Raw genomic sequence first — 27,876 nt, forward strand, 5'->3', positions numbered from 1 at the left:
GGCCATGCATAATGCATCAGGCCCGGCCTTAAAACCGGCCCCGCGGGGGCCACCCTCCACTCCCTGGGTTGGAGGCCCAGGCCGATTCCACCTGTCTCTGGAGGACGTGCCAGCCGGCCCGGGAGCCCACGAGACTCTGCCCACCGCAGTCCCCCAGCCTCTGCCAAGCTCACCGCCTTCACCATGTCTCGGCCCCTGTCCGACCACGAGAAACGCAAACAGATCAGCGTGCGTGGCCTCGCCGGCGTGGAGAACGTGTCCGAGCTGAAGAAGAACTTCAACCGGCACCTGCACTTCACCCTCGTCAAGGACCGCAATGTGGCCACACCCCGAGACTACTACTTCGCCCTGGCACACACGGTGCGGGACCACCTGGTGGGCCGCTGGATCCGCACCCAACAGCATTACTATGAGAAGGACCCCAAGGTGACTGGGGGCCCCCTGGGCCCGGCTGGGGCAAAGGGAGGGAGACCTGGGCTACCAGATGGGCAAGAGCAGAGGCCTAGGGGAGCCCCATCAGAGACTCAGAGGGCACAGGGTCAGAGCCAGAGGGGTGCCTGGGGGGCCTGGGCCAGCCCTCAAAAACAGGAGACTTGCCCAAGGTCACACAGCTGAGGCTTCTCTCTGGGGCTCGGTTTCTTCCTCTGTGAAAAGAAGGGGGGTTGCACTAGAGGAATGACCTCTCAGCTTTGGGGGGCTCTGCCCCTGGACCTACAGCCTCATCCCACCAGGAGCTCAGTTTCCCTTTTGAGATAGTTCTGGCGTGCCATGCTTCCATCAGCCAGCTTGGGGCCAGATCACAGACCCAGGGAGGAGGGGAGTGGGCCCCAAACCCCAGACCAGGAGGCCTGGGCATGAACATGTTGGGGGGAAACTGGGGGGGGGGCTGCAGGGAGAGGGAACCCCGAGGCCAGAGCAGCTGCCTCAGCTTTGGTCCTGAGCCAGAGGGACACATGGGCAGAGCCCTGTCTGGGGAAGCAGCTGCTTCTCCGGGTGGGGGTAGAGGGCCAGGATCAGGTAGCCGGGGTCACTGGCAAAGGTCAGAAACCTAACACTGCAGGCGGAGAGGGACTGCGAGGAGGAGGAGGAGGAGGAGGAGGAGGAGGAGGAAGAGGGACGAGGGACAGGAGAAGCTTCCTTGGGAAGAGGGCAGGGGCAGGATGGGAGGGGGTACTTACACAGGGGAGCAGAGTTGTCCCGAAGGGGCAAAGGGGAAGCCAGGACCCAGGACAGGAGGGCAAGCCTGGGCAAGGAGCCACCTGTGGAGGAAAGCCAGGCCAGGCCCAAGGGGGGCGGGCAGGTAGGATGGCGGGAATGCTAGTAGAGACCAAGCTGCCTCCCCTGTCCCAGCGGATCTACTACCTCTCCTTGGAGTTCTACATGGGCCGGACCCTGCAGAACACCATGGTGAACCTGGCCCTGGAGAATGCCTGCGACGAGGCCACGTATCAGGTACGTGGCGGGGCAGAACCCCTGGCTGTGGGGGGGCCAGAGGGCAGCCTCTCACCCTCTCCACCCTGATTTTCTCCTCCACCTTCGCCTCCCCCAGCTGGGCTTGGACATGGAAGAATTGGAGGAGATTGAAGAAGACGCGGGGCTGGGGAACGGGGGCCTGGGTCGTCTGGCTGGTGAGTTGACACGGGGCCCGGGCAGGAATGGGGGTGCTCTGGAGGGCGGGACAGCAGCTTGCGGGGCTCGCCTTGTCCCCAGCTCCCCCAAAGCCGTGGCTCTCTTGCAGCCTGCTTCTTGGACTCCATGGCCACCCTGGGCCTGGCTGCCTATGGCTACGGGATCCGGTATGAGTTCGGGATTTTCAACCAGAAGATCAGTGGGGGCTGGCAGGTGAGGGTCTCCTCCATCCCATCTGTGCCCCCCTCTCAAACCCTCCAGCCTGGGCAGGAAAAGCTCGGGCCAAGGGTCAGAAGCCCCTCGCCATCGCCCTCCTGTGACCTCGTTCTGGGCTCTCTGTCCCACCCCACCCCTTTCTGCCCCAGATGGAAGAGGCGGACGACTGGCTTCGCTACGGGAACCCCTGGGAGAAGGCCCGGCCCGAGTTCATGTTGCCCGTCCACTTCTATGGCCGAGTGGAGCACACCAACCAGGGAGCCAAGTGGGTGGATACCCAGGTAAGCCCTGGGTGAGATCAGGGTGAGAACAGACTGGCACCTCTTGGAACATCCCAAACATAGAACAGGAAGACAGGGTCTCCAAACCCCCCAGCCCAGGCCTTTTTTTTTTTAACGATGGAACACCCAAATTTATGAGAAATCATTGACCTAGTGATTATTTTAGTAATAACTTGTGTAACTTTGTTTTTCCCCTGATAACAAAAATCTATTTCTGCTTCACCCCCCACCCACCACTCCCCACCAGACTGAAAAAGGAAAAAGGAAACCTGGTCACAGATATGCAGAATCAAGCAGAACAAAGCTCTCTTTGGCCACAGCCAGAACAGAGCCAGTCTGGTACTCTGGATTTGGATTTAGCATTAGGTGGACCTGAGGCTTTTTAAGATTTTCAAAAATCCCCCCCACTTGACCAAGGTTATCTTCTGCAGCCTGAAGTTTCCAGGGACAGGGGGCTCCCTCCCTCCCAAGGCCACCTATTTGCTTTGGGGACAGCTCTCAGTGTTAGGTTTTTTGTTTTGTTTTTTGGGGTGGTTTTTTTTTTGCAAGGCAGTGGTGTTAAGGGACTTGGCCAAGGTCACACAGCTAGGTAATTAGTGTCTGAGACCAGACCTGATATGTGGCCTCGTGGCAGGCGTTCTCCAGGGCCAGGCTCACCATGGTGTTCTGCAGGGTCCGGCCCATGTAGAACTCCAAGGAGAGGTAGTAGATCCGCTGGGACAGGGTAAGGTTTTTTAACAGGATCTTTTGTTTTTGTGTCACCTTTTATGTCTCAATATATTCCATCACCTTGCCCCTTCCAGAGAGTTGGGATTGTTCTAATGGAGGCTGAAAGTAGCTCTGTGACCACTTTTTGTGCCTCAGTTTCCCAAATCTCTTCCCTTCCATCTCACAGAAATCTTTTCTGGGACGGCCAGTCCTCCAGCATTCCTCATAAGGCAGTGGGTGGGAGCAGCCCAGAGCTCCAGGTCCTCCCAGGGTGGTCGGGCCATATTTCTGAATAGGCGTCACCTCTTAATAACTGAAGATTAAGAGCTGGTTCTCTGAGAAGGCCGTGGCAGAGTGCGGTCATCGATATGACCCAGCCTCCGGTTGGTGGGGATGGCTCACGGTCTATTAGGTAGTAATGGATCATTAGGAGTCCCTGCTTGCCCACGGTGAGGCCTGGAAGCCGGCTGCCCATTAGGTACTGACAATTCCACCCTTCCATATCTACCTGATCAATGAGTCTGCGGCTCATTCATTACGGGGCTTGGAATGGATCAGCTCAGCACTAGCTGTGGTCAGTCACGGAAACTAGCCCTGGGGGCACCAGGTCCCGAGCAGGGAGGCGGCATTTGCACTCTCTCGCTCCCTTTGTCCATTGGACCCTGGGCTGGTCCCCTCCCTTCCCAGAACCTCAGACCCCCATTTTGCAGGTGAGGAATTTGAAGCTAAGATTTATTCAGGGTCATTTTGTATACATTGGGGATGTGTACAAAAGACAGTCCCTGCCCTCAAGGAGTGCCCAGTCTAATGGAGATGACAAAAGATACAAGGGGTGACCCCAAAGCTAGTCAAGCTTTGTGAGATGTGAGATGACTTTGGGGACAACCCTGGAGACCAGGAAGTGGGAGGCACCCTGCCAGAGAAGGAACTGGCCAGGTTGGGGGAGGCATAAGGTGGCATTAGCCAACAGATGTCTGAAGCCAGACCGGGGCCAGGTCCTGCTGACCCCCAGCCCCAAGATCTTCTACTTCATCTCTAAATGGAGATGGCGCAGGATGGAGAACTGGGAGCCTTAGCTTCATGGAATGTCAGAGCTGGGAAGGACAATGGTCTCATTATACAGAGGGGGAAACTGAGGCCCAGGGAGGTGTTTTTTTTTTGAAGCTTGACCCATAATTCTGTGGGTGGGGAAGGCAGCAGCTGCCCTTAGAGACTGGTAGACTTAGAAACACATCTGGGGCCCTATGACTGGCCCAGGAGGATTTCCTGGGTCTCTTTGTAGTTTCTCTGCCAGTCTAAGGGAGGAAACCCTGGCTTTGGAGTTAGGGGCCTGACTGGGGGACCCTGGGCAAAGGACTCACCTTGTGGAGGCCTCAGTTTCCTCTCGAAAAAGCTACCCATCAAGGCTCTGATGATGCAGAGGTAGAGTTAGTCTAGCCCAGGACAAGAATCCAGGTGTCCAGGTGCTCATTCAGTGGGGTTCAGTGTGTGGCCCTCTCACTGACCTGTGAGAGCCCTCTCGGGGCCAGCAGCACCCTCCTGCACCCCCTCTGCCCCACTTTCCTACTACCTGGGGCATTCTGGAGAGGGCACCCTCCTGCCCTCTGTCCCACTTCCCCACCGGCCCAGGGCATCCTAGAAAGGGCCCCTGCTTGACTTGGGCTTCACCTTTGTGTGCTTTCAGGATCTCTGATGGGCTAATTAGCAGCCTGTGCTGAAGCCTGATTCCCGGCCTCTCTGCCACCAGCATAATTGGCTATCGATCGCCCACAAATGGGGATTGATCGTCAATGGCTTCTGTATCAGGAGAGAGAGGGACTGAACCTATGACTTCCTTGGTCAGGGAACGACCTCTCTACCAACTTACAAGCCTTGGGAGTTGTTTGGGGTCTCTCAGGAGAGAGGAAGTGACTTGCTCAGGGTCCGCCAGCCAGGAGGCATCAGAGAAAGGATTAGAACCCAGCTCCTGGCTCTAAGGCCAGCTGCTTGCTCTGTGTGACTGAACTAACAAAATCCCAGCCACTGATCTCCTCAGGGTGCTCTGTGGGAGGAGCCAGTCTTGGGGTGCAGCCTCCCCCAGAAGGAAGGGAGGCACCATGAGGGAGGCACTTCACACACCAGGGGCTGTCATCAGTGGTTTATAAGTGGGCCAACTGAGGCCCTGAAATGTCAGAGAAAGGGGAACTTTGGAACCTGGAACATGAGATTTAGAAGCTAGAACATAGAATGTCAGAGGCAGGTCAGAGAACCTTAGAACATTAGGAGGTGAGGTGTTCAAGCGGAAGTACCTCAGAACATAGAACATGGAATGTCTAAGGTGAGAGGGATCCTAGAACATTAGAACATGAGTATCTGAACTTGAGGTACTTTAGAACCTAGAACACAAAGTGCCCAAGCTGAGTGGGATCGTAGAACATTAGAATGGGGGTGTCAGAGAAAGGACTTTCCAGATGAAGAAAATGAGACTCAGGGAAGGTGTGACCCATCCCAGACACATGGGTCCTTGCCAGCCCCCTGACAGGCTCTCATGCCTCTAGGTGGTGTTGGCCATGCCCTATGACACCCCCGTGCCAGGCTATCGCAACAACATTGTGAACACCATGCGCTTGTGGTCTGCCAAAGCCCCCAATGACTTCAACCTCAAAGACTGTGAGTTCCCCCAGGGGTGAGCCCCCCTGCTCCTGTCCCCTTTCCCTGCAGTGGAACTCAGATCCTCTCTTCCTCCTCTGAGCCAGGCAGACTACCCCAGGGCTCTCCCCCACAGGTCCCCACCCTTCACAGAGGTGGGAAACTGGGCCGGGACACAGGAGAGATGGATTAGCCACCCACCTCTATTGACTTGGGCCTTCCTGACACTGCAGGAAGTTGGGGTGGGGGGTCTGGGGAAAGGAGGCGCTCTGTTGGCAGAAAACAGGATGTTTCCATTCCTTCCATGCTTCCTCCAGTCAATGTCGGTGGATACATCCAGGCTGTGTTAGACAGGAACTTGGCCGAGAACATCTCCCGGGTCCTCTACCCCAATGACAACGTGAGTACCCGCACCAGCTGGGAGCACTAGGAGCACCGGGTCCCACAGCCCAGCCCAGAGCTGGAGATGGTAGTCATGGGAAATGGGAAAGAAAAGAGAAGGATGAACTCAGATCATGGTATTGGCTAGCAAAGGGCTGGGGCCCAAGCACATGGGTCTAAGCAGGGTGATGGGACACTGGATCCCTAAGGGAAGGGAGGGCTAAGTTACAGGGGTGGAGGGGTAGAAGCCCCTGATCCTGCTTGGGAGGGCAGCCCCAGCACGTTGTCCTTCCCTTCTTCCCTAGCAGTTCCCAATGCTTGAGACCCCTCCACTTGCTTGGCTCCACCGACCCTTCCCCTCTCTCCCGCCCTTCATCCCTGGTTCCACTGTCCCTTCCCCTTTCCCCCTTCCATCCATGGCTCCACTGACTCTCCCTCCCTATTCCTCCAGTTCTTTGAAGGGAAGGAGCTTCGGCTAAAGCAGGAATATTTTGTGGTAGCAGCGACCCTTCAAGACATCATTCGCCGCTTCAAATCCTCCAAGTTTGGCTCCCGGGACCCTGTGCGCACAAGCTTTGATGCGTTCCCAGACAAGGTAGAGTCCCTGTTGCGAACATTCTGACACACCCCAAGGAGCTTTAGCAGCAGTGGTTGGAGAAAGTCTGGGGGTGGGCTGGGAGTGGTGGAACTCTGCTGGGGGCCAGTGAGAGGGTGTGCCTCATCTCTGGAGCCCCCCCCCCCCAAGCCTAGAATGCTCTTCTCTCCAGCTTTGTCAAAGCCCCAGCTCTGCCTTCCATGTGGAGGCTCTTCTGGCCTCCCTCACTGTATAAACATCTACCCCCACCCAGGAGAAGGACAGCTCCCTGATCACCCACCATTTGCCCCCCATGGAAATTACTAGGTGTTGAATCGAGTGGGTAGTGAGGGAGCTCAGGGTTGACTCTGTCTCTTCCTTGGCGCTTGGTCCAGGTGGCCATCCAGTTGAATGACACCCACCCATCCTTGGCCATTCCTGAGTTGATGAGGATTCTGGTGGACCTGGAGAAATTGGATTGGGATAAGGTAAGACAGCTGATGGGGACACCTACTTCTCGATGGTCAGTACTAAGGGTCACAGGAGGATGCTCACTTTGTAGCTGGAGGGACTCTCAGGGGAAAGGAGCCTAGCCCTGCTCTACCCCCCACCCAGGTCAAGGAGGCATCTCCCAAGAGATGGCAGTCACCCGATCCCTTTCAGCCTCCTTCCCAGTGACCCCAAGTGAGCCACATCTCACCCTGGACCTGGGGGCTGGGACTTAGGGGTGATGCTCCCTCCTACCCATTGCCCAGGCCTGGGATGTGACCGTGAAGACCTGTGCCTATACCAACCACACCGTGCTGCCTGAGGCCCTGGAGCGTTGGCCTGTTCACTTAATGGAGACTCTGCTGCCCCGGCACCTCCAGATTATCTATGAGATCAACCAGAGGTTTCTTAATGTGAGCTCCGGAGATCGGGAACCGGGTAGAGGGGCTCATCGGGGAGGGGGGGGGCTCATGACTCCAACTGGACTCCAACTGGAGTTCCCATGTCCCTTGGTAGCGGGTGGCAGCCACGTTCCCCGGGGACATGGACCGGTTGCGACGTATGTCACTTGTGGAGGAGGGTGGTGTGAAGAGAATCAACATGGCCCATCTGTGCATCGCGGGTTCCCATGCAGTCAACGGGGTTGCCCGGATCCACTCTGAGATCCTCAAGAAAACCATGTGAGTCTCTTGCCTACCCCTCTGGGCTTGCCAGCTCTCATCCCCTGTGGGCCTGGACCCTGACCCCAACCAGGGCCAGACCCATCAGGGCATGTTGGGCACAGGTCACTGGGTCATCCCTCTCTCCAGGATAACCCTGCCAGGTCTCTGGGTGGGGAACCAGGCCCAGCAGTAGGCCACTAGCTTGACTTTGCCACTTGATTTGACAGGGGGCCCCCAGGGAGCCCCTTTCCTTCTGCTGTCTAGTTCACCCTCTTCTTGCTCCCCTCTCTGATCTCTGCAGCTTCAAGGATTTCTATGAATTGGAACCTCACAAGTTCCAGAACAAAACCAATGGGATAACACCAAGGCGATGGTTGGTGCTGTGCAACCCGGGTCTGGCAGAGGTCATTGCAGAGGTGAGGCAGGCAGGAGCAGAGGAGGGGAAACAGGCCTCCTGCCCAGAGGGAGTGCCGGTCACCCACAGTTACAGGCCAGTGTTAGAACAGGGATGTCAGGGTTGGGAGAGACTTTAGAGTCCTTGCATTCAAGTCTGTTTTTTCACAAACGAGGACCAGAGAGGAGCTGTGACTCACCCAAGGCCATCTAGTGAGGTAGTCTTGCCAGGGCTCATTAGGAGGTTGCCCATGGTGTAGTCTAGGCAGGAGACCTTGCTGGAGACTTGGGATGGGGATGGGGAGAGTCAGGAAAGGCCTCCTGAGGTAGGGGCTGAGCCTGACCCGGGGCCCTGTCCTGGGGAGGAGGCTCAGTCCTCCTCTCCCCCAGCTACCCCAGATTTAAGGCTGTATGATTTTCACCTGGGGTTGAATTATGCCATTATTCTCTTTATACACTTCTCCATGTGAAGGGGCTCTCCCTGAGGGCAGACTCAGTTCCCAGTATACAGTAGGTGTGTCATAATAGCTTGTTGATTGCTGCTCCCACACAGAGGATCGGGGAGGACTACATCTCTGATCTGGACCAACTTCGAAAGCTACTGTCCTACGTGGATGATGAGTCCTTCATCCGAGATGTGGCCAAGGTCAAGCAGGTGAGTCAGCCAGGGACGCGCTCAGGAGGGGGACTCCTGGGGCCCACTGATGAGTTTGGGGGGAGGGAGAAGACCTGCACTTTTTGTTTCCACTGATCTAAATTGAATGTGTTGAGAGAGAAATCATATCCTTAAGAAAAAAAAATTTCAGAGGTGGCAAAATTGCATAATATAATGGGTTTTTTAATTGAAAAATAATAGTCCTTGGTCTTTGTTCAAACTCCACGGTTCTTTATCTGGGTACAGATGGGATTCTCCGTCTCAGACAGCCCCAAATTGTCCCTGGTTGTTGCCCTGATGGAATGAGTGAGTCCATCCAGGTTGATCACTGCCCCCATGTTGCTGTTAGGGTGGACAGTGTTTTTCTGGTTCTGCTCATCTCACTCAGCATCGGTTCATGCAAATCCTTTTGGGCTTCCCTGGATTCCCACCCCTCCTGGTTTCTAATAGAACAGTAGTGTTCCATGACATACATAGACCACAATTTAGATTGCCACTTTTTGATCCCATCTCTAAGGCCCTGATGCCCCAATGGCCAACAACACAAGCCCCTGCCCTTAAGAGTTTGCAGTCTAATACAACATAGTCTAATATAATGGGGCACAGGAGAGATAGATCATAGGAATGCAGGACTAGATCACGAGGGGGAAATCCTGGAAAGTTTCCCTGGGGAGGTGACCCCTGAGCCAGTCCCAGAAAGAGAGCTGAGGAGGCCCCAAGGGGCCTGCGCTGAGCCCCCCGATCTTCCCCACAGGAAAACAAGCTAAAGTTTGCCTCCTATCTGGAGCAAGAGTATCACGTACGCATCAACCCCAACTCGCTATTTGACGTCCAGGTGAAGCGGATCCATGAGTACAAGCGGCAGCTTCTCAACTGCCTCCACATCATCACCCTATACAACCGTAAGCGCCCAGTCCCCAGCCCTTCCCTCTCTAGGGCTGCCCTCCCACTCACTCCTTCCTCCCGCCCTTGTCTCCAGAGACTGGGAGCAGAGACCCCTCACCCCGGCCTCCCCCACCTCCAGGAGGGAGATACTATTGGTCAGTCAGTCAAACAAGCATCCGAAGCTCGATGGAGGAACATGTAGGCTCACATATATCTAAAAAATTACTTTTGGTTTTTTCAAGGCAATGGGGTTAAATCATTTGCCCAAGCTGTGACTTGCACAGCTAAGTAAGTATTAAGCATCTGAATCCAGATTTGAATTCAGGTCCTCCTGACTCTAGAGTCGGTGCTCTATCCACTGTGCCACCTAACTGCCCCTATCTAAAGAATTAAATATGAGGACATTTTGGAGGACCCATGTGAGGAGCTGAGGATTAAAGGGGCTGAATTTGAAAGGAAAAGAGGAATTCTAAGAGGCCTCAGAAGCAAGGACTTTCTGGGTATTTTGTAACGGTTCCAACACGAGGTGGAACAATTGACTTTACATAGTGTGTGTGTGTGTGTGTGTGTGTGTGTGTGTGTGTGTGTGTGTGTGTGTGTGTGTAAAGGGGAATAGATCTGGCAATATATCCAGATGTGAAGCCTACAGAGGAGGAAACTGAGGTTTGGAGATATCAAGTGACTTGTCCTTGATCATACAGCTGCTAAGTATCAAGGAGCAGATCCAGCACAGGTCCTCTGACTCCACATTCAGCCCTCATAAAACCTTCCCAAATGGTAATAATTGTGGACATTTATATACTTTCAAGTGTTGGACTTTAGGGAGTAAGGTTGAGCTAAGTTCTGATCCTGCCTTGCCTACCTGTGTGATGTAAGCATGTGATTTCAGCTCTCCAAGACTCAGTTTCCTTATATGGAAAAAAATGATAATTCAGGACTTTTCTTCTAGGAGCTCTAAAAGGAGCTGATACTAGTCATTGATAATAAGAATGAATTCCTCCTGGGCATAATACTAGGGGAAACTGGGACTGGCCCCCTTTAGACTCAGTCTTTGACCTGGAAAGAAAGGCTGGGGCAGAAGAAATTATCCAGGGCAGAGAGAAAGACATTTGGAGTCTGAATCCCTGGGTTCAAGTTCTCTGAGCCTTAGTTTTATCATTTTATAAAATGGGTATTGTGACATTTACATGACCAACCTCTGAAAAATCTCAATAGAAACTCTAAAGTGAGGCTCAGCAGAGAAAGGCTGAATGGGGCAGTACGTGTGTGGGGGGCTGGAGTCTCAGCAGCAGGACCTTGGATCATGGGGAAGGAAAAGGTGGGGAACCTCTAAGGTCTTCACCGACCTCCACCTGGTTCTCAGAGGCCTTGGGAGAACCAAAAGAGAGGCAGTGACCTAGAATCCTGATGTGTGATTCATGAGCCACAGCAGGGGTGTCCCAGGGCCTCCCTCTAACCTCGACACCCCAGGGACATGCACTGCCCATCCCCCGTCTGGAGTGAGGAGGGCGGCCAAGAAGGCAGCTATTGTTAGGGGGTCTTGGCAAAGAGCAGATGTGAAGGGAGGGATCCAAGCTGTGCCTTCTCTCCAGTCTCAAGGTTGAGAAATTCTGGGAACCAGCCAATCCTGAGTTGTCATTGGGTAATTGTATGAAGGGTCTTCTCTTCTGACCCTCACAATACATGGGGAAACTGAGGCAGGATGGTGTCCACATCTAGGCCTGATGGAGATTTTGTGACTGCAAGACGGTGTCTTTCTATCTCCGGACTCCTAGATGGGCCTGCCTAGAGTTGGAGGAAGGGATGGAGTAAGAGTCAGGGGGTGACCCTTTCTTCTCTTTGGGCTGCTTAGGACTTGAGGCAGGACCAACTGTCTCTGGGCCTACTTGGGAGAAGCTGAGCCTGGCTTTCCTCTGTTCTCTCTCTAGGGATCAAGAAGGAGCCCAACAGATTCTTTGTCCCCCGGACAATTATGATTGGTGGGAAGGTGAGTCCTCCAATCTAGAGGGAAGGGGATGCTTTAAGAGTAGGTGGGGGTTCCAGTTCCTTTGACCATCAGAGGGTCCATATGGCCACAGAGGAAACTCTGAGGCCCTTGGGAGCTGAGACCCTGGAAGGGGGCAAGAAAAGCTGATGGGAGCCTTTTACTTTGCTGGGAATGCTGCTCTGGAGGTTGGGAGGGGTGTAAAGAGGGGATGGTTCACTGGGGGGGGGGTCTGATCCCAAGGTCTCCTCCCTCAGGCAGCCCCTGGTTATCACATGGCTAAAATGATCATCAAACTCATCACCTCCATCGGTGACGTGGTCAACAATGACCCTGTGATTGGTGACCGGCTCAAAGTTATCTTCCTGGAGAATTACCGAGTTTCATTGGCCGAGAAAGGTTGGTGCCAGGGAAAGGGTGGGAGGGGGGGTCTGCATCTGCAGCTGGATGAGGACAGAGCTCAGGTCCGGGAGTCTGAAGGCCTGCCTCAGATTAGCTGGGTGGCCTGGCCCAGATCACCAGGATAATTCAAGATTTAGAATGAAGCATGCTCCCCATCACTCAGACTGGCAAGCTCCATGGCAGCCCGCTCACCCACACATCTTATTCATTGGCAAGTCTTCTTGTTTCTACTTTCAAAACAACTTCCTTATAAGTGAGATCTTGCCTACACACGCTGTTCTCATCCTGGCGCAGGTCTCATTCCCCTTTGCCTGGACTTTTGTGATAAGGTGCTGCTGGGTCTCTCTATCTCAAGAATCTTCCCCCTTCAGTCCATCCTCCCAAGGTGAATTACCTGAACAGAGGATCTGACACCCCCTCACTCATTAAACTCCAGTGACTTCTAGTTACCCGAGGATCAAATGCCAGCTCCTCTGCCTTTTAAAACCCTTCACAAGCTGGACCCTTCCAACTTTCCTTCCTACCTGTCTGTCCCTCTCACATGTACTCTCACCCCCTTCCCCACCGCCCTCTGTTCCCAAGTTTAGTTTCACTAACCATGTGGATTCCCTAGATCCTAGCCACTGTCTTTCCTGATTGGCTACTTCTCCAGGCCTGGGGACTTAGCTCAAAATGGGCCTTTTCTAAGAGGCCTTTCCCCAACCCCCCTTCTTACTAAGAGCTACCTATACATAGCTTAGATGGATGGATGGATGAATGGAAAGTTGGAAGGATGGATGGATGGAAGGAGGGATGGGTGTGTGTGTCTTTGTGTGGACACAATTGGTCCAGCCCTTGCTTGGAGACCTCCAGTGTATGGTGGGGGCACCGTCTCCCAGGGCAGCCCCTTTCACACCCAAAGGGTTCTGAGGGTTAAGTTTTTTCTGGTTTCCAGCTAAATTCACCTATTTCTCCTCATTCTGCCCTTTAGGGCCAAACAGAAGTCAGAAGATCAAAGATTTAGAGCTGGAAGGGACCTGAGGGATCATTGGCTCGAATTCCATCATTTTACAAATGAGGAAACTGAGGCCAGACATTTTCCCTTAATTGCCAAAAGTCACAGCCAGAATTCCAATGACTCCAAATCTAGGGTTGCAGTTGAACCCCTCTTCTACAGACTGGCTCCCCACATCCTTACAGGGAATGCTCCCATCTGTTCCCCCCTCCACCCAATCTTCTGTTGGCTAAGCTAACCATTATCAGCCCTTTCAGCTGCTCCTCAAGGCCCTTTTCCATCCTGGCCTTCTCTGCTTACTCCCTACCTTATCGGTATCTTTCCTAGTCTATGGCCCCAGAACTGAACTCCAGACTCCAGATAGGAGTCCAATGATGGTAGGGGAACAGGGAGACCATCTATTCCCGGAACCCTGGCTCCATTTCATGTACTCTTTGACTGCCCCATCTCCTCTGCTGGTTCCTAGTGAGCTTGCAGTCCACTAAGACCCTCTAATCTTTTCCAGCACCAGCACCTCCCTCATCATAAACTTGGGAAGCTTGTGACATGACTTGATTCTTCTATTGAATTTCTTCTTGTCAGATCCAGCTCTGGCCCCTTGGGGTCCTGACTCTATCATGCAATGAGTTGGTTTCCCTTCTTGGGTTTGAGTCCTTGGTTATCCTAGTCATTGGCAGGACTAGGGATGGTTCCATTGAGGAAGCTCCCCGGTGAGCAGTGGAGCTCATCACCTCCTCTGCAGGGCGGAGGGCTGAGGACAGACCCCCAAAGCCCTCTTGAACTGACATCCTGTGACCCATCTCCTCTTCTCTACCCCTCCCTCCAGTCATCCCAGCGTCAGACCTCTCGGAGCAGATTTCCACAGCAGGCACCGAGGCATCAGGCACCGGCAACATGAAGTTCATGCTCAATGGGGCACTCACCATTGGCACCATGGATGGGGCCAACGTGGAGATGGCCGAGGAGGCTGGGGAGGAGAACTTCTTTATCTTTGGAATGAGGGTGGAGGACGTGGACCGGCTCGACCAGAGGGGGTAGGAGCTCCAGTTAGCTGGGGAGATTGTGTTCAGAGGAAGGCGTCAGAGATCTGGAACCAAAGAGGGGCAGGCCTTGAATGCCAGGCCTAGGAGTTAGGGCATCAGTCACTGTTGGGGAGCCATTGTTGGGTAGGGTCTGGGCATAGGGAAGATTTCCTTGTCACTCTGAATAGGTGGATTAGAGCAGGTGGAGATGGGAGGCCAAGAGACCAGAGTCCTGGGCTGGTGGAGGGAAGGAATGATTGGATGGAAGGAACACTTCAAGGGAGAACTGGCCAGACTTGGCAGCTGATTACACATGGGAGTGGGGGAATGAAGGGACAGGGAAGAAACCCAGATAACCCTGAGGTTGAACTGGGCGTCCTTGAGAGAAATGGGGAAGTTGGAGGAAGTCACAAGAGTGGAGGGAAGAGGAGACTAAATACCATCCTGGGGCTTGGGGGAGAGATGACCCTGAAACTCTGGGCAGGCCCAGAGAGCTTGGAAAGAGAAGCTGCCCATGGGCTTGGATGGGGGAGGGCCTGAGTGGAAGAGGGAGAGATTGAAATTTGGGTCTGATCTGGGGAACCTGGGAAGATGAAGAGGGGTGCTAGGAAGAGATTCAGTCTTTGGGAATGAATGGGTTCATAACCCTTGGCCTGGACTGGACCCCTGAACTCACTGTTATGGGGGATGCAAAGAAATATTAGAGACTGGTCCCACCCTTGGGGAGCTTCCACTCTGTTTGCACAAAAGGTGGGAAGGAAGAGAGGCACCCAAGGGAGCTAGATCAGTCAGGGCCGGCTTCTTGCAAGCAGGAAGCTTGGGCTTCAGTGGGTGACGTGTCTCTTGGGCCTGAGTAGGAGATCCTGAGGGACCAGGAAGACTGGAGGAGGGGAGGCTTCTGGTTTCTGGTGGAGATGGTGAAGGAGGTCCATCTCCGAGCCTGTTGAACCCTGCCCAATAGGTACAATGCCCAGGAATTCTATGACCGCATCCCTGAGCTCCGGCAGATCATCGAACAGCTGAGCAGTGGCTTCTTCTCTCCCAAACAGCCCGACCTGTTCAAGGACATTGTCAACATGCTCATGCATCACGACCGGTCAGCAGGACCCGGACATGGACAGAGATGGGAGGGGGAGGGGAACAGTGTGTGTTGTGGGTGAGATCATCGGGGTCCCTGCTGGCCATGCCTGGGAGCTCAAGGACCAGTGGGGATGGGCAGGAGGGGACTTTGGACCCTGGCATTCCAGGCTGCCTGGGTGGGTTTGTGTACCAGTGTGGGGGTAGGTGGAAAGCAAGATTGGGCCAGATTTGAATCTACATAAATCATTGACTTGTTTGGTCCTTGAGACCTCAGTTTCTCCAACCATAAAGAGAAAGGAACAGAATCGAAAATTCAGATCTGTCCCTGGAGGTCCTCTCTCTCCTCTCCTGCACCCCCACCTCCTGCCCTACTAATCTCAGTTTCCTTTCCCTCCCCAGTTTTAAGGTTTTTGCTGACTATGAAGCTTATATCCAGTGTCAGGAGAAAGTCAGTGACTTGTACAAGGTGAGGCAGGGCCCCTAGACTCCTGGGTTCTTGTGCCAGGGGTGGGGGCTGGGTGTCTCCTGTCCCAAACTTCCAAGGCTCTGTAATGGAGTTGGGAGGCTTCTGCGGCCTGGAATCTGGGGTTCCAGGGATGGACTCTTTGGCTCTCCTAGAACCCTCGGGAATGGACTCGTATGGTGATCAAGAATATCGCCACCTCTGGGAAGTTCTCCAGCGACCGGACCATTGCCCAGTACGCCAGGGAAATCTGGGGGGTGGAGCCCACCCGACAGCGCCTGGCTGCCCCCGATGAAGTGCACTGAGCAGTGGCCCGCAGGATTCCGATCGCCCAGATTTCTTTCCCTGGTTCCCTCAGGATTGGCACCTCTGCCCCCCTCACCTCATCCCCCCACTCAAGATGGGGATCTGGTGGCATGCTCCGCCGCCCACGTCCCCACTCCACCCGATTGCTTCCCAAGGCTCCCCTCCCTAGTGCTTTCTCAGCTGACATTCATGGGGGGCCTGTGCCAGGGCCCTCCGGCCCTAGGGAGGGGCTCACCCCAGAACTCTTCCTCACCCTCTTGGGTAAAAGCTCCGCCAATTAAAAGTGTCACCAAAGACGACCTGGTCTGAGTCCTTTTGTGGGGAGTGGGGGGGCAGGCTTGGGGGCGGGGGTATTTTTAGCTCCTGGCTGAAAGGAGCAGCTGCAGCCCCCCCCCCCAGAGGCTGACAGGTGTCCCCAGAGGGCCGCCCTCCCGCTCCCTAGGTCCCCCCTGCTCCCCATCTCGCCTCCAGCTGCCCGGCCAGCGCTGTGCCCTTACTAGGGCTCGATCCGGGCCCGGCCTGTTCCCTCCCTTGGGGCGGGGCTGCCCTGATTTGGGGCGGGGGCCGGGGGCACCCCAGCCCCGGCGCCGCCTCCCGGAGGGCCAATAGGAGCAGGGCCGTCCCCCAGCCCACTCCTGGGGGGCGGGCCCCCCGGGAGGAGGGAGGAGCCTCGGGGGAGGGAGGGGGGCAGGTGGTTTCGCTGGGAGTACGTTGGAACCCCAAACGGCCGGAAGCCATCTAACGGTTCCCCAGCCCCCCCGCCCCCCAGCTCCACCCTCCCCTGGCCCCGGCCGTCCGGGCCTTCCAGACTCACTGCTGACGCCCCCATCACCAGAGCCCCCCCTTGAGGGGGTCCCCCGGCTCCTCTCCAGGCTGGCTTGGCTTCGGGGCCCCCAGCCCCCCAGCCACGACGGCTCCCCCTTCCCTCCAGGGGCCCCAGGCCGCCCCACCCGTCCGGGCGCGGGGGGGGAGCCCCGTGGGAACTGTTTGTTTCGAGAACAGGAACCGGGGCGGTCCGGGGTGTGGCGCCCCCCCCTCACCGCAGCCTCTTCCTGCCCCTCCCCCAGTTTCCTCCTCTCAACCTCAAGCGGGGGGGATGGGGGGCTTCGGCAAGGGCACCGGCCCCTGTGCCCACCCCAGGGTGCCACCCCGAGCCCGGTAGTGCCGGGCCCTCTGTCACCCCCCCCCGCTGCCTCATGGGGGGTCCCCCAGCCTCTCGGCGGGAGCTGGGTTCAGCATCCTGCAGCGCCCCGCGTGTGCCAGGCGGGTGAGTGGCACCGGGTCCAGGCGGCAGGGCCGGGGGAGGGGGAGCCGGAGGGGGAGGGGTTGAGGGGAGGAGGCGGCAGAGGGAGGGGGCGGGGAGCAGGAGATGCCGGGGAGAGGGAGCGCATCGGGGAAGGAGCCAGGGACCTCGGTGGTCCAGAGGCTGAGGCGCAGCCCCGGAGAGCCCCGGAGATCTGGGGCCTGGGAGGGCAGGAGCCAGAGGGAGGGGGAGCCCGGAGCCCCCAGAGGAGGGCCGGTGGGCAGGAGGCCAGCCAAGGGGCAGCAGAGAAGAGGAGAGAGGACCCGGACGCAACGGGAGCCGGGGGAGGAGGAGGAGTGGGCTGGGGGGGGGGGGCAAAGCGAGGAAGGCCCCGCACCCCCGGGGGCAGAAGCCTGCAGGGGGCAGTCACTGGACCCCGGCAGAGTCCAGGGTAAGTGGTCGATCTTCCACCAGGGGGCACTGGACGTGGGGTGGGGGTGTTGCAGGTGGGCTGCTGGAGGACCCACTCTGGCCAGGGCAGGGAGCTCGGAGAGAAGGCTTAGGGACATGGGGCCCCAAAAGAGGTTGGTGACCTTAGGGGTTGTCTAGGTCCCCGGTCCCACTCACCTTAGGGAGACGGCTCAAAGCCCGAGGGAAGAGCAAATGAAGAGGCTGATGCTTAAGAAGGGCAGGAAGGGGACAGGTTCTCAAGGGCAGGTAGGAGCCTTGTGGGAGGGCCAAGGATCAGGTGCCTTGGTCAGATGGGAGGGGTCTTTCAGGGGGAGGAGAAGCGGACAGGCCCAGGTATGGGGCCCGTGCCCCATGCAGCTGTGGGTTGGACCGTGTGACAGTGTCTGGGTGTCGAGGGAGGACTGGTGAGAATGAGGTCCGGGGTGTGCTCAGGATTAGTGGCCTATGGCCCATGGCTGGGCCTGGCCATGTGCACAGGTGTCCCTGTCATGATGGGCCTCTGGCACGGGCTCCCCCCCGGGAGCCATGGGGTCAGAAGTTACTCTGCCCGGGGGCTGGGGGAGGCAGTCCTGTTCCTTAACAGCCCATCTGACCTGGAGAAAAGATAGCTCCAGATACCTCGAGCCCTTAGTTTACGGCAAAAGGAGGAAGACACGGGGGAGCCTGGCCCAAGGTCAGGCAGGTAGTGGGGGGGAGAGAGCAGATCCCAGATCCTGGGGCTCTGGCTTGTACTTTCCTCTCCCCCTCCGCTACCTTCTCCCGTGGAAGTGAGAGAACTCGGACCAATGGGAGCTGCTCTTATCTAGAACCCTCATCAGGAAATGGGGCCTTTGGAATATCTCCCTCCTCCATGGCCTTGACTCTGATGGGACCTTGAGCCCTTCGTCTCTCCTGGCCTCAGTTTCCTCCTCCATCAAAAAAGGAGGTGGAGTTAGGGGCTCTCAGGTCCTTTGCATTTTCTCTTCCTAAAAGGGATGGATGTCTGAATTGAGAGGGGAAGTGGGATGCTGGGGTGAAAATCTAGGGCTTGGGAGAGCCGGCTGCAGACTGGGGGGGAATGCAAGAATTCTCCGGATCTGGGCTCCTCATTTTTTCCTTGACTCCCATCTTTCCTCTGTTTGTGTGGTGGCCCCGGGGGAGCAGGGATGCCATGGGCCTGAGTGACTCTCCCAGAGTCCTGCTATTGGCCAGGAGATGTGTCTGCTGGGAAAAGAGTGGTGGGGGACAGACATTTAACATCTTGTGAGTGGTGGGGGACAGACATTTAACATCTTCTTGTCTGGGACATGAGGGCAAAGGGAAACGCTGCTTAGTCCCGGAGAGGGGCAAGGGGCTCCAGAGGGTCGGAGAGAGCAGAGTGGGCTTGGGAGCAGGCCCCGGCTCATCCTTCCCAGGCTCTGGGCCTCTCTCCCACTGAGTCATCTGTCCCAGGCCCAGGAATGTATGTCTCCACTCCCTCAGTAGGGCAGGCCCCTGGGGGGGCTCTCTTCAACCCACTATCTCTAGGCTTCAGGCTTGGGGAGGCCTGGGCTCCTTTTCTCCCTCTCTTCACTCTGACCCCCCCCCCCCCCCCCCCCCCCCCCCCCGCCTCTGGCTCTGTCCTCCCACCCACTGGGGGAGAAATTCCTCTAAGGCTCCTTCAGGCTCCCAGTTCCCAAAATAACCCTGCGGGGGCAGGGAGGCTGAGGAGCTTTGGAAGCCTGGGGGGGTGGGGGAAGGAGGGGCTGTGCTGGGGCTGGGGGAGGCTGCAGGTGCCTCGAGGGGAGAGGAGGCCCTGCCTCCCCCCCCCCCCCCACTGCCCACTGCTGTCCTTGGACCCAGGGGTCCCAGGGTAGCAGTCTGGCTGCCTGGGTCCTTGGTGGATCTAGACCTCCCTGGCCAGCTCCTCCAGCCCCACGGGCCCATGGCCCCCCATCCCCCTGCTCCTGGCCCGGAAGCCTCAGTAGGGAACATTTCTCCAGCGGAGGGTTACACAATCCCTGGGTCACAGAGTGTTCAGCAGAACTGCCCAAAGGAGGGGGGATCCTGGTCCCCCTCAGCTGGGGTGGTGAGATAGCAGGGGGGCGGGTCCTCTCTTCCCACCCTGTTCCTGTCTGCAGGGAAGCTGTCCCCTGAGGGAGCTGCCTTCTCAGTGTTTTCTCTTTTCTGGGGGTGTAGGGCTCTGGGTCTGAGTTCAAGTCTCCCTGGGGACTCGGCCAGGACCCCGGGGATCCGACATGTCGGGGACACTGGACCTTGAGAAGGGCTGCACTGTGGAGGAGCTGCTTCGGGGTTGCATTGAAGCCTTTGGTGAGTTGGGAGAAAGAGGCACCCCGGGGCCTCTCTGCCGCCCTCCCCCCGCCGCTTCCCAGAACGGATGGTCTCCAAGAAGCTGAAGCGGCCCAGGGACCTTGGCTTCCCGGGATGGGGACCGAGGAGTGGGGGGGACAGGCAGGCCTGGGGGAGCATTCTGCCCCTGGCTCCCCAGGGGCCCTCCTAGGAGCATTCCATCCCCCAGGCCTCAGTCTCTCCATCTTGTGGGGGCCGTTGGCTCCAAGCTCTCCAGAGCCTCCTGGCTCTGCGGTGCTAGGCGGGAAGGGTCGGGGAGACTCGGCTGGCCGGGGGAGCCCCTTCTCCCGGGGGAATTGTGGGAAGGCCACGGCCTGCGCTTGGGGGCTCCAGGAAGTCTCCGACCCGGCTCGTGGGGACTGTTTCCGGCTGATGGGGACCGCTTCTCTGGGGGGGCGGGGGGCATCCTCCCTCCCCCCTCCTGCTCGCCCTCAGGAAACGGCCTCTGGATTCCTGGCCTCGCGGGGCCCGGGCTCCTTCCGTCCCAGCTGGGCGCTCCCCTCCCGCCTTGGGGCCCTGACCCTGGAGCTGGGGGGGCGGGGGGCGGGGCCCAGAGGGGTGCGCTGAGCCCCCGCCCCCTCCCCAGACGACTCCGGGAAGGTGCGGGACCCCCAGCTGGTGCGGATGTTCCTCATGATGCACCCGTGGTACATTCCGTCCTCGAAGCTCGCCGCCCAGCTGCTGCAGATATATCCTTCCCTCGGACCCGGGCCCGGTCCCCGGGGAGGGCAGCGCCCCCGTCGGGTGGGGGTGGGAGGAGCTGGGCACGCCCCCCTCAGCCGCCCCGGGCCCAGGACCCCCCAGAGGCCAGGCTCCCCATCAGAACCCGCCGCGCGCCCCCCCGCCGCGCGCTCCCAGCTCGCCTCTCTTGCCAGGTGCCAGGCGTCCTGTCCTGTCACTCTGTCAGTCTCCCCGCCCCCCAGAAGGACAGACGGAAGGGGGCTGCCTCTGTTTCCCCGTCTGTAAGGTGTAAGGGGTCCTGCCCCTGCTCCTCCTCTGGGCCGGCTTTTCCTTGACTTCCCCTCCACCTACCAACAGTCCCGAAAGGACAACTCCAACTCGCTGCAAGTGAAGACCTGCCACCTGGTCCGGTGAGTGCCCGGGGGGCGCGGGGGGATCATGCCCTGTACCTCCCAGTTTTCGGGCGAGCCCTGCGCACACTGGAGACTACAGTTCCCAGCGACCCCTGAGACAGCCGCCGCCCAGGTTAACAGTCCCTTTGCCCGGAGCATGCCGGGGACTATAGTTCTCTGAGGCCTCGCCGAGGGGGCGGATCCGACGGCTGCCCCGAGGCTCCTGCGGACGGACAGAAGGACAGTCTCCCCGCTCCTGCCTAGGTACTGGATCTCGGCCTTCCCCGCCGAGTTTGACTTGAACCCGGAGCTGGCAGAGCAGATCAAGGAGCTGAAGTCCCTGCTGGACAGAGAGGGCAACCGACGGCACAGCAGCCTCATCGACATCGAGAGCGTGTAGGCGCGCCGAGGCCGGATCCCGGGGTGGGGGGCTCTCTCCCGGGGGGGGGGGGCTTCGGAGGGGATCCCGGGGCTGATGGCCGCCCCTGACCACTGCCCGCAGCCCCACCTACAAATGGAAGCGCCAGGTGACCCAGCGGAACCCCGTGGGCCAGAAGAAACGGAAGATGTCGCTGCTGTTTGACCACTTGGAGCCCCTGGAGCTGGCCGAGCACCTCACCTACCTGGAGTACCGCTCCTTCCGCAAGATCCTGGTGAGGCGGGGATGCCAGGCCCGCGGGCTGGGCAGCCGGGCAGCCGCCACTCGGGAGTAAGGAGGGTCGGAGCAGAAGCCGCACGGCTCTAGCAGAAGCCTTGCAGGACCTGCGGTTGGACCCCATGGGTGGGCACGGGTGCCCCCTGGTCCCTAGCTGGACGGTTAGGGGCAGTGCCAGTGGGGCAGGGACTCCTGAGCAGGTCCCAAAAGAAGCAGAAGCAGGTGAGACCAGACCTGATGGGAAAGGCAAGTCACAGCCTCGTCCCTCCCTCTCCCCAGTTCCAGGACTACCACAGCTTTGTGACCCACGGTTGCACGGTGGACAATCCCGTCCTGGAGCGATTCATCTCCCTCTTCAATAGCGTCTCCCAGTGGGTACAGCTCATGGTACTGAGCAAGCCCACGGCCCCCCAGCGGGCCCAGGCCATCACCCACTTCATCCACGTGGCTGAGGTGCTGACCCACATCTTCCTGCCCACTGTTTCCCTTCCCTCTATTTCCCTCTCTCCCAATCCCCTTGGACTGACACAAGAGTTTCTAGGAAGTGTATCAGGGTCTGGGGGAGAAGCAGCAGTTCCGTCCCTCGCCCATCCCCTTCCCTCTCCTGAGTGAGTTTAGAGGGTCCCCTGCATCATGCCCATGGCTCACTCTACACCTCTTTCTTCTGTGTTTACTCTTCCCCTTCTGTCTTCCCTGCTGTCTGTCTGTGCCCATGCACCCTTCTGTTTACCCTACATCCCTTTGTCTTGCCATTTATGCATCCTTCTCTCCATCTGCCTATCCCTCCTTCTGTTTGTCCATCCATTGATATATTTGCTTGTCTGTTCTTTCTGTTTCGACCATCTGCCTATTTCTCTACATGTTCTACCCATCTCTGTCCATCCATCTGTCTCTCCATCTGTCCATTCATCCATCTGTCCATCCATTCCTCTCTCCATCTATCTATCTCTCCATCTGTCCATCCACCCTTCCCTTCCTCCTTCTGTCTGTCTTTCTGGTCACTGGTCCATCCATCCTTTTGTCTTTCTACCTCCATCTTCCTTCTTGCCTCGCTGCCTCCTTGGTCCTCTGGCCTTCCTCATCCTGGCCCGGGGCCCGCAGAAGCTGCTCCAGCTGCAGAACTTCAACACACTCATGGCTGTGGTTGGGGGCCTGAGCCACAGCTCCATCTCCCGACTCAAGGAGACACACAGCCATGTCAGCCCAGACACTGTCAAGGTATGGGCGGGGGAGAGGGGAGAAGAGCAGGATGTGGAGGGATGGGTGGGAAGACTGAACTGACTCCATGCTCTGACTTGTATGCCTGGGGATCCTGGAGGCTGACCCTCCTACCAGACCCAGTTTGGAGGAATGTTTGAGGGCAGACAGAAGGTGCAGAGGGGCTCTGATTGTGTTGGTGATGAGCAGGGCTTTCTAAGGTCTGAGATACCTGTTCTGTGACTTTTGGTCCTTGGTTCCCCCCAGCTCTGGGAAGGTTTGACTGAACTGGTAACTGCCACTGGCAACTACAGCAACTATCGCCGCCGACTGGCAGCCTGTGTGGGCTTCCGATTCCCTATCTTGGGTGTGCACCTCAAGGACTTGGTGGCCCTACAGCTGGCTCTTCCTGACTGGCTGGATGCCGCTCACACTCGGCTCAACGGGGCCAAGATGCGTCAGCTCTTTGCCATCCTGGAGGAGCTGGCCATGGTGACTAGCCTTAGACCGCCCATACAAGCCAACCCAGACCTATTGAGCTTGCTCACGGTGAGTGCCTGCTGGACCCTGGGCTGGACCCTCAAGGCTTCACTCTGGGCTAGTTTCTGGACTGGTTTGTAAGCTAGAGTGACCCCTGGACTGAACTGGATCCTGTTCTGGATTGGGTGGAGGGCCACAGCTGGTCTCAGGAATGTGACTGGTCTAATGTCTTCCAGGTGTCTCTGGATCAGTACCAGACTGAAGATGAGTTGTACCAGCTGTCCCTGCAGAGAGAGCCACGATCAAAGTCCTCGGTGAGCCAGGTCCTGATCCCGCAGCACTGTCATCCTGCCTTGTCCCCCCCCCCCCCCCCCGCCCCCAGATCCTTTCTGGACCCTTGGCTCTCTGCTCTTACTCTCTTTTTTTAAAAATTATTTATTTAAGGCAATGGGATTAAGTGATGTGCCCAAAGCTACCTAGCTAGATAATTATTCAGTGACTGAGGTCAAATTTGAACTCAGATCCTGCTGACTCCAGGGCCTGTGCTCTATTCACTTGCACCACCTAACTGCCCTTGCCCTTACCCTTGAGCAACCCTCAACCATGTTTCCACTCACCTTTAACCTGAACTAGAGGCTCCTTGTTCCTACAGCCAACTAGCCCAACAACCTGTACTCCGCCCCCACGGCCCCCAGTCCTGGAAGAATGGACTGCTGCTGCCAAGCCCAAACTGGACCAGGCCCTGGTGGTGGAGCACATTGAGAAGATGGTGGAGGTGAGGCCTGGCCCCTCCTTGTATCCCTGGAGCCCTTCCCAAGGCTGGAAGTCTAATCAAGAAGGGGGATGTTTGGGGCTGGTGAAGACAGGACTCAGGGAGGGATACAGTTTAGTTGTCTTCAACCAGAATCTGAAAGATTCTTTGGGGTAGAGGAGGGCTAGGGTGATTCTGCCTGGCACCCAGGGCAGAACTTGGGAGCAGTGGGGGAAGTTGCAGAAAAGCAAATTTCTTTTATTTTATCCAATGAACAAAAATCTATTTTCTCTTGCGCCCACCTCCCTCCACCCCACCCCCGTCTTGGGAAAAAAGAAAAACAAAATCCTTGTAAGAAATATGCATGATCAAGCAAACCAAATTCCTGAATTGGTCATGTCCAAAAAAGAGATTCGTTCTGCATCCCGAGCGTATCACCTAGAGAGGCAACTTTCAGCCCTCTAAGGATAGGCTTCCAAAAGGCTGCTTCAGTAGGCAGTGAGTCCTCTGTTCCTAGACATCCACAAACAGTCACTGGATGATTATTTGTTGGGGTTATTTTAGAGGCGATATTGTCTTGAATCATTTCCAACTCTGCTTATGTGACCCTGACTGAGAGTGGCCCTTTGGAGGACAGGGACATGGAGTGGGCGCCAACATCCCTTTCCAAGCCCTGGGAGAGGAGGGACAGGAACCATACCCAGCATCCTCTCCCATGTTGTTCTCTGTGGGTTGTTCCCATGTTGTCCCTCTCTGTTCTCTCTCCTGGCTTGAAAGTCCTGCCATCAGGAGGATATTGGCTGAGGAAGTAGAGGGAAAGGGGATGCTGACTCTAACCCTGTCCTTCATGTCTCTCATCAGTCTGTGTTCCGGAACTTTGATGTGGATGGGGATGGCCACATCTCCCAGGAGGAATTCCAGATTATTCGAGGAAATTTCCCTTACCTCATTGCTTTTGGGGACCTCGACCAGAACCAGTGAGGCTGGGACCAGGGCTTGGGAGGGGGCTGGAAGCCAGCATTCAGTATCAAGTCCCATGTAGCCTCCCTTCTCTGAACTTTGGTCTCTACACTTGTGAAATGGGGCCAACTCCTACTCCATTGGTTACTCCCAGGGTTGGGGGGAAGATGAAAGGTCCCAGGATCATGAGCAGTGGTTATCACAAAGCGATCATTTCCAGGGACCTAGGGAGCCCCTACAATGAGAGGGTAACAGGCTCTAGACGAGCTTATCCTTCCTAATTTGGACTGGTGAGGGAGGTGGAGGAACCAGGCTGAATTAGCCATGGAATAGCATCAGACATCTCCTTGTTCTCAGAGCTAGCAGCCAACAGTGTTGGCAAATGGCCTTCTTGTAGGCCTTGCTTGCATGATGGGATGAGAATGGTCTGTAATTAGCAGCATTCCTCTGCCTACTAAAATCTTTGAGAACCAGTTGGTCCTCTTAAGTAGGTTAAACATGGCCCATGCATTCAGAGGATCGGATTGTGAAGCAGACTTTTGTCTGAGGGGAGCAAAGAGAAACCCAACTTTCCCAAGTTCCAAGCCTGGCACTGGGGGAGAAGGCCAAGAATAGGTCATTTGAGAAGAGATGGTTCCCTGAGAGTGGAGGGTTTGCTTCTGACGCTGCCTGCTCTGGTGTTTCAGGGATGGTTGTATCAGCCGGGAGGAGATGGTCTCCTATTTCCTACGATCCAGTTCTGTGCTGGGGGGCCGCATGGGCTTCGTCCACAATTTCCAGGAGAGCAGCTCCCTGAGGCCCGTTGCTTGCAGGCACTGCAAGGCCCTGGTGAGCCCCCTCTCCGTTCCCCCCATCTCCTCCCAGTCTTGGCTCCCTCCTCAGTTCCAAGCTTAGCTCACCCAACCCTTTGAAGTGGGTCAAGATGCAACAGGGGAAGAAGACTATAAATATCTGAAGAATATCTGAAGGGCTGCCCTGATGGGGTGAAGCTGGAGAAGGGCAAATGGTTTGATGTCTAGAAGACTTCTCAGTTATTGGGGTTGTCCCAAAGTCGACCAGTGGCCCCAGGGGGGAGCAGGTTCCCTTTTACTGAAAACTCTTTAAGTATCAGGGACTGGATGCTGTGGGGCAGGGTGGCTTCTGAGAACCAAGAATTGGCCTGAGTGTGGAAGTGGAGAGAATCCAAGCTGGTGCCAGGCTGGGGAAGATCTTGAATGCCAAGCTAAGAACTTTGATGAAACCTTCTGTTTCAGATCCTGGGCATCTACAAGCAGGGACTGAAGTGCCGAGGTAAGGGGAGGCCTGGAGGGGCTGGGGGGTCGGGCAGGGTGGAGATGAGTCCTTCTGTGGTTGGTAGGAGCAGCTGTCCAAGGAGTGAGGTGGAGGATGGGCAGGACCTCTGAGGGCATTGACCCCATCCTCGCCACCCTCTCCCCAACTCCAGCTTGTGGAGTCAGCTGCCACAAACAGTGCCGAGAGCGGCTGTCCGTGGAATGCCGACGCCGGGCCCAGAGCGTGAGCATGGATGGCCCACCTGCTCCTTCACCCACACATACTCATCTTCGAGCCTTTAGCTTTTCCTTGCCTCGCCCTGGAAGGCGAGGATCCCGGGCACCAGGTAGGGGGGTCCTGATTCTATCTGGCTCCAAGGAAGCAATCAGGGTCATCAGCTCAGGAGTCATATTTTTTTTTTTTTGCAAGACAATGGGGTTAAGTGACTTGCTCAAGGTCACACAGCTAAGTAATTATTAGAGTCTGAGGTCGGATTTGAACTCAGGTCCTCCTGACTCCAGGGTCAGTGCTCTCTTCTAGGTGCCCCTGAACTCCTATTTTGTATGGGAGGTGTTTCAATAGAGCAAGGAACTCTAATTTTGGTGGGAAATTGTATGAGGGCAAGACCTTCTGATGGTAACTAATCCCCATCTTCTGGGATGGGAGAGTTCGAGTATCTGGGGGGGGGGAGATGGAAGACTCAAGTTATAGGGTTGTGGGGGAGAAGCGTGAGGATGAGGCCTAGCTCTTAATTTGTAAGGGGAAAAGGGAGTAGGAGTTGGCAGGTCAGAGCCACGAGCCCACAGATCCCTAAACTCTTGAAGGAAATGCCTGTCCCTTTCTGATAAAGCTCCTGGTCTCTGATACCCCACTGTCCCCAGGCTGGGCCCCATCCTGTTGGCTTTAGGGATGGGAGGGATCTGGAAAGCCTCTGGTGGGCAAAGGGGAGGTACCTCAGTATCAATGACTCTCCTTTTTCCTCCCTGGGCATCACCCTTAGCTCCAGAGATCCAAGAAGAGGGGGTCCAAGCTGTAGAAGATGGGGTGTTTGACATCCACTTATAACAGGTGCGTCTGAAGACCTTATAAAGAAAGTCCTTTGGGGCAGGGATGTCATCAGTGGGACAAAGGATGGCAGTGAGTGGAGCCTGGGTGAGGAGTGGGTGGGGAAGGCCCCCTAAGGCCAGCTAGCCTAACCTAGATTTCCAAGACCTCCTCCCCCATAGAAGGGGTCATCCAGTCCCTTACCAAGCTGTTTGAAGCTTCCATCTATCTTTTTTGCAGAGCTTCCCTCGATTCCTTTCTTCAGTGGCTGTCCCTGGAACATGGACCACCCCTTCTCTTGGAGGGGCACAGACCAGACCACAGCCATGGATCTGGGGTGGCTGGGGATACAGCAGGGCCTGTTGGGGTGGAGCTGGAGGTGGGGCAGGAGAAGGGCTTGGGACCATAGGGAGCACGGGGACTTAGGGTGTACAAACTCTTGTGAATATTTGTATTTTGCAGATGGAATTAAAAAAAAGTTGATGGGATCAGGGTGTGTCATAGCATCTTAGAACCTTGGACCCATGTGTCTATGGACTCTTAGAACCTGCACCATATGGACTCCTAGCATCAGAGAACCTTGTAGACAGGGAACCCTCTGGAGTATCTCAGAATCAGGAGATAAGCTATCCAAACCAACCTCCTACTCA

At 56.6% G+C, this 27,876-nt stretch overlaps 2 protein-coding genes and 1 long non-coding RNA gene across 9 annotated transcripts; 2 read left to right on the plus strand and 1 right to left on the minus strand.

Moving 5' to 3' along the window:
* The first annotated feature begins 60 nt into the window (after positions 1-60).
* Positions 61-16,043, plus strand: PYGM (glycogen phosphorylase, muscle associated). The gene is made up of 20 exons (XM_074231142.1): positions 61-426; positions 1,351-1,452; positions 1,550-1,628; positions 1,739-1,842; positions 1,995-2,126; positions 5,372-5,483; positions 5,780-5,862; positions 6,295-6,438; positions 6,813-6,905; positions 7,173-7,319; positions 7,423-7,586; positions 7,870-7,984; positions 8,515-8,616; positions 9,371-9,518; positions 11,430-11,488; positions 11,743-11,884; positions 13,708-13,915; positions 14,865-14,999; positions 15,383-15,449; positions 15,602-16,043. The coding sequence occupies exons 1-20, from the start codon at positions 184-186 to the stop codon at positions 15,749-15,751; spliced, it is 2,529 nt and encodes an 842-aa protein (XP_074087243.1). The 5' UTR covers positions 61-183; the 3' UTR covers positions 15,752-16,043.
* LOC141518820 (uncharacterized) lies at positions 10,631-16,925 on the minus strand. Of its 2 annotated transcripts, none has more exons than XR_012477290.1 (4): positions 16,567-16,925; positions 14,580-14,958; positions 13,805-13,968; positions 10,631-11,286 (listed from the first exon to the last, which is right to left on the minus strand). It is a non-coding gene; the product is annotated as an uncharacterized LOC141518820 (long non-coding RNA). The 2 variants fall into 2 exon arrangements; XR_012477289.1 differs by lacking the exon at positions 16,567-16,925 and adding an exon at positions 16,006-16,546.
* On the plus strand, positions 16,765-27,730 carry RASGRP2 (RAS guanyl releasing protein 2). Of its 6 annotated transcripts, none has more exons than XM_074231143.1 (17): positions 16,765-17,019; positions 19,624-19,755; positions 20,381-20,483; positions 20,823-20,885; positions 21,132-21,263; positions 21,370-21,520; positions 21,802-21,975; positions 22,624-22,740; positions 22,987-23,268; positions 23,436-23,522; positions 23,852-23,974; positions 24,812-24,927; positions 25,597-25,738; positions 26,164-26,200; positions 26,355-26,528; positions 27,183-27,250; positions 27,467-27,730. In XM_074231143.1, the coding sequence occupies exons 2-16, from the start codon at positions 19,683-19,685 to the stop codon at positions 27,245-27,247; spliced, it is 1,839 nt and encodes a 612-aa protein (XP_074087244.1). In that variant the 5' UTR covers positions 16,765-17,019; positions 19,624-19,682; the 3' UTR covers positions 27,248-27,250; positions 27,467-27,730. The 6 variants fall into 6 exon arrangements, with proteins under 6 accessions (XP_074087244.1, XP_074087248.1, XP_074087249.1 ...); XM_074231147.1 differs by having other exon boundaries at positions 23,436-23,513; XM_074231145.1 differs by lacking the exon at positions 16,765-17,019 and adding an exon at positions 17,349-17,446.
* The last annotated feature ends 146 nt before the right edge of the window (positions 27,731-27,876 follow it).

The sequence above is a fragment of the Macrotis lagotis genome, chromosome 3 (assembly GCF_037893015.1).
Source record: "Macrotis lagotis isolate mMagLag1 chromosome 3, bilby.v1.9.chrom.fasta, whole genome shotgun sequence".
Classification (NCBI taxonomy): Eukaryota; Metazoa; Chordata; class Mammalia; order Peramelemorphia; family Peramelidae; genus Macrotis; species Macrotis lagotis.

Coding starts and splice junctions, on each gene's coding strand:
- RASGRP2 (XM_074231143.1), top strand. CDS start 19,683: ATGTCGGGGACACTGGACCTTGAGAAGGGCTGCACTGTGGAGGAGCTG. Junction 21,521..21,801: donor GCTCCTTCCGCAAGATCCTG/GTGAGGCGGGGA, acceptor CCCTCTCCCCAG/TTCCAGGACTACCACAGCTT. Junction 21,976..22,623: donor ACTTCATCCACGTGGCTGAG/GTGCTGACCCAC, acceptor CGGGGCCCGCAG/AAGCTGCTCCAGCTGCAGAA.
- PYGM (XM_074231142.1), top strand. CDS start 184: ATGTCTCGGCCCCTGTCCGACCACGAGAAACGCAAACAGATCAGCGTG. Junction 8,617..9,370: donor ATGTGGCCAAGGTCAAGCAG/GTGAGTCAGCCA, acceptor TCTTCCCCACAG/GAAAACAAGCTAAAGTTTGC. Junction 15,000..15,382: donor ATGCTCATGCATCACGACCG/GTCAGCAGGACC, acceptor TTCCCTCCCCAG/TTTTAAGGTTTTTGCTGACT.